The sequence below is a fragment of the Nicotiana tomentosiformis genome, chromosome 4, assembly GCF_000390325.3.
Source record: "Nicotiana tomentosiformis chromosome 4, ASM39032v3, whole genome shotgun sequence".
In the NCBI taxonomy this organism is placed as follows: domain Eukaryota; kingdom Viridiplantae; phylum Streptophyta; class Magnoliopsida; order Solanales; family Solanaceae; genus Nicotiana; species Nicotiana tomentosiformis.
This window is the reverse complement of record NC_090815.1, coordinates 71978648-71991058: the sequence shown is the minus strand read 5'-3', so window position 1 is coordinate 71991058 and position 12411 is coordinate 71978648. Positions and strand designations below refer to the sequence as shown.

Below are 12411 nucleotides of genomic sequence, written 5' to 3'. Positions count from 1 at the left end.
CGATGGTTGAGGCGTAGGAGCTGGACTGGTGCGCAAATGCGCGTTTTGTATCGCACTTGCGATGTCGCAGAAGCGATGGTTGTTCCGCAGGTGCGATGGGAGAGATTCTAGTGGTTATTCACAGAAGCATGTTCTTGGTCGCAAAAGCGACTCCGCAGAAGTGGCTACTGTTACGCACATGCGGAAAGGCCTGGGGAGAAGCTATAAATCCAGGGCTTGGTCATTTTATTCATATCTTGAGTTGGGGAGCTCGGATTTAGGTGATTTTTGAGGAAATGTTTATCACATGGATTGGGGTAAGTGTTCTCTACTCGGTTTTGATTATATTTCATGAATCTAACTTCATTATTGGCATTTGGATTATGAATTTCAAAGAGAAATTTGGAGGTTTTGTCTAAAATTTCATAGAGTGAAATTTTGAGTTTTGAACATCGATTCGGAGTCGGATTTGAGTGAAACTAGTATGGCTGTACTCGTAATTGAATGAGTTATCGAATTTTGTGAGTTTTGTCGGGTTCCGAGGTGCGAGCCCATGTTTGACTTTTTGGTTGACTTTGGGGGTTTGATTAAAGGTTCAACCTTTATTGATTGAATTTGTTTACTTTGGCATTACTTGATGTTCTTAAGTTGCTTTTGGCTAGTTTCGAGCCGTTCAAAGGTCGATACGTTTGGGATGGTATTTCTAGAGTGTTGTTTGGCATGCTCGGTAATAGATTTGGCTTGTTCGAGGTAAGTAACACTTCTAAACTTGGTGCTAAGGGTATGAACCCCTGAATATACGTACTATGTGTTTGGCGTTAAGGTGGCGCACATGCTTTGTGACGGCGCGTGTGGGCATGTACCGTGTGAATTATGACTCGGTTGATTATGTGGTATTGTGTAGTTACTAAATCTTATTTTTATCCATGAAATTCGTACGTGTTAGAGTAATTGAGTTGTGATCCATGTTAAAATCATGTTTAGGCCATATACATTTTTTGTTGTGACACACAGAGGTCATTATTGTTGAGTGGTTTGCTTAAATTGTAATTACATACTTAGTTATATTCATTCATTTACATATCATATGTCAGTCTCTGTTATCATTTGTTGTCACATCATATTATCATTGTTTTGGGCTGATTGGCATGAGATTTGTGAGCCCGAGAGACTAGATAGATTTATGACTGAGTGGGGCCTGAGGGTCGGAGTGTGAGTGATATTGATGGGATCGGGCTGCACACCGCAACATATATTATTGATTCATGATGGGATCGGGTTGCACGTCGCAGTAGGTATTACTAATTCATGGTGGGATCAGGATGCGCGCCGCAATAAGATTTATTAGCGCATGGGCAAGATCCGCCCCTTCGGAGTGTGACATACCGGCAGTGATCGCAGTATTTATTGATTCATGATGGGATCGGGCTGCGCGTCGTAGCAGGTACCTTACAGTGCTGAGTGACTGATTGTGCTGAGTGATTGAGCGTGATGACTGGAGTGCGAGACATGAGATTGAGTACTCTGAGAGTGATGACTGGAGTGCGAGACATGAGATTGAGTACTCTGAGAGTGTGAGTACATGAGTTCATCATTGTGACGCATTGCATTGGACATGCATACTTAACATACATACATAGAGATGCATTTTCTCATGCTACACGGTTTTGTGACATTCATGATTTCACATGCACATTGACATATATGCATAGAGATGTACTTTCCTTATGCTATCTCAGATTTAAACATCATATCTTTGAGTTATTTCTTATACTATTTTTATTATATTGTTTTGAGTTGTTGTTGGCTATCGGTGTTGGACTCTGACCGTTGTCCAAGCTCGTCACTGCTTTCAACCGAAGGTTAGGTTTGTTATTTATTGAGTACATGGGGTCGGTTGTACTCATATTACACTTCTGCACCTTGCATGCAGATTTTGGAGCTGATGTTGCTGTGTATGGCGGAAGTTGGCATTGAAGATGTACCTGCGTTCCAGTTATAACTGCCTCTTGTTCATGGTAGCTTTAGATTTATGAAAATCTGTTTATGTACATTTCGGACAGATGAGGTATTTATTTCATACTAGTTTTGTAAAATCTAAATCTTAGAAGCTCATGATTTGTACTACCAGTCTTTGGGAATTCTTTGTATAAAAGTTCAGTATATTATTATTATTTCTCTCAGTAAATCTCATTTGAATTGGATTTTTGCTAATTGACTTACCTAGCTGGTTGGGTTAGTTGTTATTGCGATTAGTTGAATTTTTGGGTCGTGATACGAGGTCACTCTTAAACCTTTCTAGATTTCGATCATGACCTTTATGCCTTCGGAATTTACACAATACCGATCACATATCTGTAAACCGGTATCAGTTATCTGCTGACTCATTATCATCACTGCCACATGTCTGCTTGAGAAACGTACACCTCTAAACTGTAACTTTACCTAATACAACTACAGATAATGAATATAGAATTTGATTTCCATTAAAATAATGAATGAATGAATATGTTTCCTTTACTAACTAGACTCTAAGAATGTCATCTTGACTTGAACTCTACAGTGTTTGAATTGCGTGTTTTAGGCATTAACGTTTTATATATAATTTAATTATTGAAAGAAATAAAAGTCGATAAATGTTTCGAGTATATTTTAGTCGTTAACATTTAACATAAATTATTAATACTTTATAATAATAAAAATATAGAGAAATATAAATATAGATAAAGACAGATTATTTAAAGCTTTAAAGACCGTGTATTAACTAGTATAAAAATAAGTTGCAAATCAAAAAGTTAAGCGTACAGTAATGATGCAAACAAAACTATAATAACACGCTTGCAGTTTATGCTAACAGGTAACAGCAAAAGAACATTGCTAATATCTATTGTGCTTATCCGTATCTTTGACAATCAACACATAGCCAAAAAAAGGAAGAGGAAAACAAACTGATGATTATATTAATATATAATATAATAAGAAGTAAAAGAAAAGAAGAAGTGAAATATTATACTTTTATGAGAAAAGAACAAAAAGTAGATCGATAATGACCACCACCAACATCCTCTCTTATACGTCTCTCATCCATAATCCCATATGTATAGCAGAGAGATCTGTGGGCAATATAAGTCGATAGTTTCTTTCTCCGCCCTAGTTAGCAGCCAAAAATGCCTTCCACAACTCAGAACCCATATCTCCATACCCTTTTGGAATCAGCCCGTCCTTTCCTCCGCGGAGAGCTCGAATCCATCGACAGAGATCTCCCCTCCCTTGTCGCCGTCTTGCGCTCTGTGGGCGCCGGCGAGTGCTGGCACAAACATGGCAGCTTTCTCGATCACCTCATCGATATCTATAAGATTCTCAAACTCTGGAAAGCCCCTCCCTCTGTTTGCCTTTGTGGCCTTTTCCACTCTGCTTACTCCAATTCCTATGTCAATCTCGCCATCTTCGATCCCTCTACTGGACGTGACACTGTGCGTGCCCATGTTGGTGAAGCTGCTGAGAGGTTGATCTATCTTTTCTGCGTCGTCCCTCGTCAGCCCTTAATTCATGATGACCTCTTGTTTCACTACACTGATTCCCAACTTATCGAACACCTCAAGCATTCCGAGGTTTCTCTGAAGAATGCCAAGGAAAAGCATCTCTTCAACGGAGACGAACCATGGCGGAAGAAGTTGCAGTCTATTTTGCCAGCGGATGGCATAACAGTGAAGCACATAAAGACAGGGGAAGATGTGTTGGTTTCCAGGAGATTGGTAGCTGTGTTTCTTCTCATGACAATGGCTGATTTTAGTGATCAATTGTTTAATTTTCAGGATATCTTGTTTGATAACTCCAATGGTCGGTTGGAATTCTCTGGGAACAATTCCCAAATAACTTTGTGGCCTGGGGATGGGAAGCCAGGGCTATGGATGAATTCCATATCAAGAATGGGAGCTCTTTACAGTCTGATAGTCAGAGAAGAAGACATCTTCATTGAGCAAAATGGCCATGTACAAGGCAGAGATGAAGAAATTGAGCTTGTGATTCCACCAGTCTTTGACAAATGCACGAGGGTTCTGGATGCAGAGTTGCAAAAAGAGGCAAGGGAATTGTATTGGGAAGGTGTTTGTGAAGCTTCCAATAGAGGTTTGGATTGGGCTGAGGAGAGGTTGTTGACAAGTGTTGACAAGAACCCTTTTGTGGGAGAGCCTCATGTGGTTTTGGGGCAGCTGTATTTGAGCAAAGCCAAATTTGAAGAGGCAGAGAAAGAGGCTGAAAAGGGGCTAAGACTTATATTGGAGTGGGGGAGTCCATGGGACAAGAGGATGTCTTGGGAAGGTTGGGTTGCTTGGACTAGAGTTCTGTTGATGAAGGCTAAGGAGAAGTCTTGGCCACAACATTCATGGGGCATTCTTAATTTGGGTCTAGTTACTAAATGATACATTTTTTACCCTTTGCCCATTAAATATTAATCTCGGTTTGTTTTCACTAAATAAGTGTGTTAATGTGCATAATTCATCGGAAGTGGTGTTGCACAGTTGCACAGTGGTGAGACGAGACCACCGGGAAATTATCAAAACCCTTTAGCCTTTGGGAAAAGCAACCATGCCATCATGATTCCGGCAAAAAGTTTCCGGAGTTGAAGACACAACTTTAGATTGTCGTGTGGTTTAGGCTACATGTGCTATTGGAGTTTATGGTCAAGTTAGTGGAGTCAATTTCCTCTTTTATTTACAAGTTATGAACATGTTCAGTTATTAGTTTTCTGATGTATTTAATAAATTACTGAATCTGTGAGATGCCGACTCTCTTCTCCTTCACAATTTTTTTTTTTTTTGGCCGACAGAGGAGGCTTTCGCAAAGCTCTCTCAAAATTCAAAAACACTTTGTATACCGTTGAAATCGGGCCCATTCGATTTTACTATTTAACTGAGACAGGGAGATTGCATCAAAGGACGGCCTCGTAACGGAACAGACTAAATCACGAGGACTAGATACCAAGTTCTACCTGTCGAGATCGAGGCTAGTAGCGATCGAAGCCAAACAAGACAGACATCGAGCAAGATCGAAGATAGCACAATAACATAAAGGCGAGATATCCGTGACTGATCGAGGATTACGGCGTAAACCTCGGTGACTGGTCGAGGATGATGGCGTAAATCTCGTAACTGATCAAATCAGAAATGGTTAATTAGCTAAAACGGTTAATTAGCTAATCATGAATTTTTTTTTTGTAATTAGAGTTAAACCATAAGTAGAACTCCTCTATTATATAAAAGGGAGTATTAACCATTTGTAAGACACATTGTTCTCAGATAAAAAAATTAATATAACGCTCTCTCTTTAGCTTACACTCTCTTGTTCATCAGCTTGCTTTATTTTTAAATATTTTGGTATCAATCAGTTCGAGGGCACCCTATCTCGAGTGTTGAATTCCGTTTCAATACTGGTTCGCTTTATTTTATAGTTCATTTCTGTTATTAATCTTCATATTTGTCTATCGGTATTAAGTGAAATCGCGTATCCTTAGAACCTCATTATAAGTTTAATTGTTATCCAATTTTAAGGATAAACAGTTTGGCGTCCACCATGGGACTAAGGATAATAGTGATTTCTTAATACTAATTTCGATAACACACACTGCTTTACACTTGTTCTCGTAAGAATCTTTATTTTCAGGATAAACATGTCAAACTCACAAGCAACATCTACACATGGTGACAACAACCTCGGATTTCACGGGGAAAACAACAACATAGCCGCCCCAGGAATCGAGGTGCCTCAAGATGACCTCGAAGGAGTACCAATCGCAAATCTCGTCAATGTCAGTTCACATGTCGCCCTAAATGTAAATTTGGGTGTTGAGCCCGAATGTAGTATACGCAGAGAAGTTCGATCAGGTGGTCGAGGTATGCAGGGCGGAGAAGATGGTGGAGTTAGCCTCCAATTGATATTCGAAATGTTACAGGCTCAACAGGCCGCTATAGCACAACTACAAAATCAACACCGAACACCGAGTATGATCGAACCAGAAGTCGTTCAAAGGACCGAGCCTGTGCCGGAAAGGTCGAATGCCAACGAATCGGGGATTGTCCCTGCCATTATGAAAATGTTTGAGGAGCTCACTAAACGGATTGAATCGGGAGAAAAGAAAATCGAGCCAAATGATAAGAAAGTAGAGACGTACAACTCCCGGGTTGACCAAATACCGGGGGCACCGCAGATTCTAAAGGGTATGGATTCAAAGAAATTTGTACAGAAACCTTTCCCTCCAAGTGCGGCACAGAAACCTATTCCGAAAAAATTTCGAATGCCAGAAATTCCTAAGTACAATGGGACCACCGACCCTAATGAGCATGTCACTTCTTATACATGCGCAATAAAAGGGAATGACTTGGAAGACTATGAGATTGAATCTGTTTTACTGAAGAAATTTGGAGAAACCTTGTCGAAAGGAGCAATGATATGGTACCACAATTTACCGCCTAATTCCATCGATTCCTTCTCCATGCTTGCAGGCTCCTTTGTAAAGGCACATGCCGGAGCGATAAAAGTTACAACTAGGAAATCGGACCTCTTCAAGGTGAAACAAAAAGACAATGAAATGTTGAGGGAATTCGTATCTCGGTTCCAGATGGAACGCATGGAACTACCACCGGTCACAAATGATTGAGCTGTTCAAGCTTTTACTCGGGGTTTGAACGAACGCAGTTCGGTGGCATCACGACAACTAAAACATAATTTAATTGAATATCCAGCGGTAACCTGGGCCGATGTACATAATCGGTACCAATCAAAGATCAGGGTCGAGGATGATCAATTGGGGACCCCTTCCGGTTCCGTTTATCCAAACAGGCCCGTTGGCAGAAATCAAAGGGATACCGATAGAGAACCCCGTTCGAACAGAGATCGGTATCAACCATATAATGCAGATCGTAGAAACAGCGGCCCAGGACGCAATCCCATCCGAAATGATCGAAGGAACGATCGAGGACAGAGCTCTCGAGGGCTCATGAGCAAAAGTGGCTTCGATAAACATGCCGATCCCACAGAAGCACCACGATTATCAGAATACAACTTCAGCATCGACGCATCAGGTATTGTGTCAGCCATTGGGAGAATCAAAGATACTAGATGGCCAAGACCCCTACAAACCGATCCATCACAAAGAAACCCCCAATCAAATATGCAAATATCATGGTACACATGGTCATAAAACCGAAAACTGCAGACAACTAAGGGAGGAGGTGGCCCGTCTATTCAACGAGGGTCATCTTCGAGAATTCTTGAGCGACCGAGCTAAAAAACATTTCAGATACATGGATTCAAATAGGAAAAACGAGCAGGAAGAACCGCAGCACGTGATTCACATGATCGTTGGTGGGGTAGATATTCCACAAAGGCCCGTGTTCAAACACATTAAAGTATCAATCACCAGGGAAAAACGAACTCGAGACTATGTGTCAGAAGGCACTTTATCATTCAATGATGAGGAAGCAGAAGGGATCTCACAACCCCACAATGATGCTTTGGTAATCTCTATCCTTATGATAAAAATTCAGGTTAAACATGTTTTAATTGATCCAGGAAGTTCGGCCAATATTATTTGATCGAGGGTCGTGGAGAAGCTCGGCCTACATGATCAGATCGTACCTGCAGCTTGGGTTCTCAATGGCTTCAACCTGGCGAGTGAGACAACTAAAGGTGAAATCATCCTACCAGTAAATGTAGCCAGAACTGTTCAAGAAACAAAGTTCCATGTGATTGAGGGCAATATGAGATACAACGCACTGCTTGGAAGACCCTGGATTCACAATATGAGGGCGGTCCCCTCAACCCTTCACCAAATTCTAAAGTTTCCAACACCGGATAGGGTGAAAACGGTGTATGGGGAACAACATGCTGCCAAAGAAATGTTCGCGGTGGACGAAGTAACACCGATATCGGCGCTTTCATCGACAAAGGGATCAGAGTCCAAAGGAAAACAGGAGGCTAAATAGCAACCACAATCACCAGCCTCGACTCGGTCGAAGAAGCAGGGAACGGACGAGGACGATGAATACTGGACCCCTCGATCCTTCATAATCCCCGAGGATTCCGACGCCACTAAATTTACAGTCGAAGAGTTGGAGCAGTCATACTAATCGAGTATCTACCCGATCGAAAGGTCTACTTCGGTACGAGGTTAACCCTTGAACTCAGGGAAAAATTCATTAAATTTCTTATTAATAATATGGATTGTTTTGCTTGGTCCTACCTAGATATGACAGGAATCTCACCGGAGATCACTACACATCGACTGAGCTTGGACCCGTAGTTCCGCTCGGTAAAACAAAAGAGAAGGCCTTAGTCCGAGGTAAAACATGCATTCATCAAGGACGAGGTAACCAAACTTCTCAAAATAGGATCCATTCGGGAAGTAAAATATCCCGAATGGTTAGCAAACGTAGTCGTAGTCCCTAAAAGGGGAAATAAACTTAGAATGTGCGTAGACTATAAAGATGTAAATAAAGCATGTCCTAAAGACTCTTTTCCTCTGCCGAATATCGATCGCATGATCGATGCCACGACCGGCCATGAGATCCTTAGTTTTCTCGATGCCTATTCCGGGTACAATCAAATACAAATGAACCCGGAGGATCAGGAAAAGACTTCGTTCATCACTAAGTACGGTACCTATTGTTATAATGTAATGCCGTTTGGATTAAAAAATGATGGTGCCATTTATCAACGCTTAGTAAATCAAATGTTCGAAGAACAAATAGGTAAATCAATGGAGGTTTATATTGACGATATGCTAGTTAAGTCCCTGCGTGCAGAGGAACATTTGACACATTTGCAGGAGACCTTCGATATACTAAGGAAATACAACATGAAGCTCAACCCGGAGAAATGTGCATTCGGGGTCGGCTCGGGCAAGTTCCTCAACTTTATGGTATCAAATCGGGGGGATAGAAATCAACCCCAATAAAATCAAGGCAATCGAAGATATCATAGTCGTGGAAAATGTTAAGGCCGTTCAAAGATTAACAGGGCGCATAGCCGCCCTAGGCCGATTCATCTCGAGGTCCTCAGATAGAAGTCACAGGTTCTTCTCACTGCTCAGAAAGAAGAACAGTTTTGCATGGACCCCGGAATGCCAACGAGCATTGGAAGAATTAAAGCGGTAAGTGAGTCCTAGTTCGAAAAGAACAAGGTACGCAATTTCTTGTTTATTATGTTAGTCGAACTCTAGGTGAGGTCGAAACCCGGTACCCACACTTAGAAAACTTAGCGCTTGCCCTAATAAGCGCCTCTAGGAAATTAAAATCATATTTTCAGTGTCACCCGATCTATGTGGTGACTACTTATCCCCTTCGCAATATTTTGCATAAGCCCAAACTTTCGGGCCGATTAGCCAAATGGGCTGTTGAGATCAGTGGATATGATATCGAGGCCATGATTGCATGTCTCGAGCTAGCTAAAGGTTTGGGAGCAGAAGTCATAGAGGCCAAATGTGACTCTCTGCTTGTGGTAAACCAAGTCAACAGAACTTTCGAAGTTCGAGAAGATCGAATGCATAAGTAATTAGACAAATTACAGGTGACTCTACATCGGTTTAAAGAATGGACCTTACAGCATGTGCCTCGAGAACAAAATAGCGAGGCCGATGCCCTTGCAAATTTGCGGTCATCAGTCGAAGACGGTGAGATTAGCTCGGGGACTGTCGTACAACTTTCAAGGTCAGTAATCGAAGATGGCCACGCCGAAATCAACTCCACAAGTCTGACCTGGGATTGGAAGAACAAATATATCGAGTACCTAAAGAACGGGAAGCTTCCATCGGATCTGAAAGAATCAAGGACTCTACGTACGAAGGCCGCACGATTCACACTGGTCGAAGATGGAACACTATATAGAAGGATGTTTGATGGACCATTAGAAATATGTTTGGGACCAGGAGATATTGACTACGTCCTATGAGAAATCCACGAGGGCATTTGTGGAAATCATTCAGGAGCCGAATCATTGGTTCACAAAGTCATCCGAGCAGGATACTATTGGGCCGATATGGAAAAAGATACAAAAGAGTTTGTTCGAAAGTGCGACAAATGTCAAAGGTATTTGCCGATGATTCACCAGTCCGGAGAACAACTCCACTCGGTATTATCCCAATGGCCATTCATGAAATGGGGAATGGATATCGTCGGCCCTCTGCCGTCGGCCCCAGGTAAAGCTAAATTTATTTTATTTATGACTAACTATTTCTCTAAGTGGGTTGAAGCGCAGGCTTTCGAGAAAATTAGAGAGAAAGAAGTCATAGAATTCATCTGGGACCACTTTATATGCCGATTCGGGATGCTTGCCGTGATCGTATGCGACAATGGAAAGCAGTTCGTCGGCAGCAAAGTGACAAAATTTCTCGAAGATCACAAAATAAAGAGGATCCTGTCGATGCCATATCATCCTAGTGGGAACGGACAGGCCAAATCGACAAACAAGACCATCATTCAAAATCTGAAGAAAAGATTGAGCAACGCTAAGGGAAATGGAGAGAAATATTGCCCGAAGTCCTTTGGGCGTATCGAACAACGTCAAAATCCAGTACGGGGGCAACACCGTTCTCTTTAGTAAATGGAGCCGAAGCTCTGATCCCGATTGAAGTCGGGGAACCAAGCGTCAGGTTTCGATATGCAATGGAAGAGTCAAATCACGAGGCTATGAATACAAACCTCGAATTGCTAGATGAAAAACGGGAAGATGCCCTCGTTCGAATGGCCGCACAGAAACAACGGATAGAAAGGTACTACAATTGAAGAGCCAATCTTCGACACTTCAAAATTGGGGACTTGGTTCTGAGGATGGTCACCCTCAATACTCGAGACCCAAACGAAGGAAAACTTGGCTCGAACTGGGAGGGACCGTACCAAGTCCTCGATATCATCGGAAAAGGATCCTACAAACTTGGCACGATGAACGGTAAAACAATTACCACACAATTAGAACATATCACTCTTCAAACGATATTACTGCTAAGGTATGACCTTATCTATTTTCGTTTATATTTTATACTAACCATTTGCAGGTGTTTGATCGAAGACATCAAAGGATTCTTCAAACACAAAGTCCTTAGGTCTGAAAGAACGCGTTGCATTCTTTTTCTCTTAAACCGGTTTTTGTCCCAAATGGGTTTTTCCGGCAAAGTTTTTAGCGAGGCAACCATTTTTCGTGCTAACTTAGAGCAATTCAACAGTATCCGAGGCTCCTTTAAAATTAACCTCGAATACTGGGGGGCATCAACTTCGGATAGTTACAAGGAAAATACTTCGTGCCGACAGGGTCTCGATAGGTAAATTTTGTAAGGGTCAAATGGTCGAACGAACCTTGCCCATGTAGATTACTCGAGCCCTAATGGCAAACATGTAAGCATATTAATCTATTGAAAAAAGTATTTTTCCTTGCCAGATATTTTATGCCTTAGAGAAATTTTTACTTTACAATATCGTGCTTGTGATCTATTGTGGAAACTGGCTTAAGGGTCGATCACAACTAAAGTTCGAATAATTGACCCCGCACTCGGGGACTGCCATCCAAAAAATTGACATGATCGAATTACTAAAACCTCGAGATCGTAAGACCTTAAAAAGGCAACCCTCGAATTTATAATCCACGGCCACCCCACTCAGGGACTGATACTTCGAACAAGTTCAAAATATCACAGGGGAATAAGCCCAAAAGGCGAATCCCAAGTTAAAGACTTCGGCCAAATTAACACGGTTAAGAGACGTCCGATTTTCTTTATAAAACAGGCCTTCGAATATTTTCATAAACCGGTTAAAAAGGCTACCCTCGGCTGAATTACTAAGGGCCTCGATAATATCGACCCTTGAAAACCCTAATGGGAACAAAATCGTTCGAACTCTCGAACAAATTCTTTATTTTATGCTAAGGCATTACGAAACAAAGGGTCTCGATAATATCGACCCTTGAAAACCTTAATGGGTACGGAACCGTTCGAACTCTCGAGCAAATCCCTTATTTCATGATAAGGCACAACAGACTTTATATGATTAAACAAATAAACTTTTCAAGACGAAAATGGGGAGAAAACCATTCTTTTTACTATGGCCGTATCGGCCTAATTCAAGAGCCTAAAAGGCCATTTAATTTTTGAGTTCGAGAAATCATCCTCACTCAATTAAAACCTAAGGGTCACCCCACTCCGAGTTCGAGCAAGTACTCACTCAATTATAAAACTACACTAGTCCAACTTCGATCAAATTGCCTAAGTCTTGAACTTATGAACAAATTGTTCATAAGGCATGAATGAAACAAAATTTTCACAAGGCAGAAAGTGAAATAAAGACAAGTCAGAAAGGAAAGAGATCTTTATATATATGAGAATATTTACAAGGTTCGATCAGGATCCTACACAAAAGATCAAAAGTGAAAAATCCTAAGGTTCCTAAT

General features: G+C 41.4%; 2 protein-coding genes across 2 annotated transcripts in view; one reads left to right on the top strand and one right to left on the bottom strand.

Annotated features, from left to right (window-relative positions):
• Positions 1-12411, bottom strand: part of LOC104120800 (gamma-glutamylcyclotransferase 2-3) — a 200653-nt gene that overhangs the window by 97582 nt on the left and 90660 nt on the right. The gene's annotated exons all lie outside the window — the stretch shown is intronic.
• On the top strand, positions 2980-4760 carry LOC104120804 (uncharacterized). The gene has a single exon (XM_009632647.4). The coding sequence runs from the start codon at positions 3147-3149 to the stop codon at positions 4398-4400; it is 1254 nt and encodes a 417-aa protein (XP_009630942.1). The 5' UTR covers positions 2980-3146; the 3' UTR covers positions 4401-4760.

Excerpts from the sequence above, each read along its gene's own strand:
- LOC104120804 (XM_009632647.4), top strand. The coding sequence starts at position 3,147 with ATGCCTTCCACAACTCAGAACCCATATCTCCATACCCTTTTGGAATCA.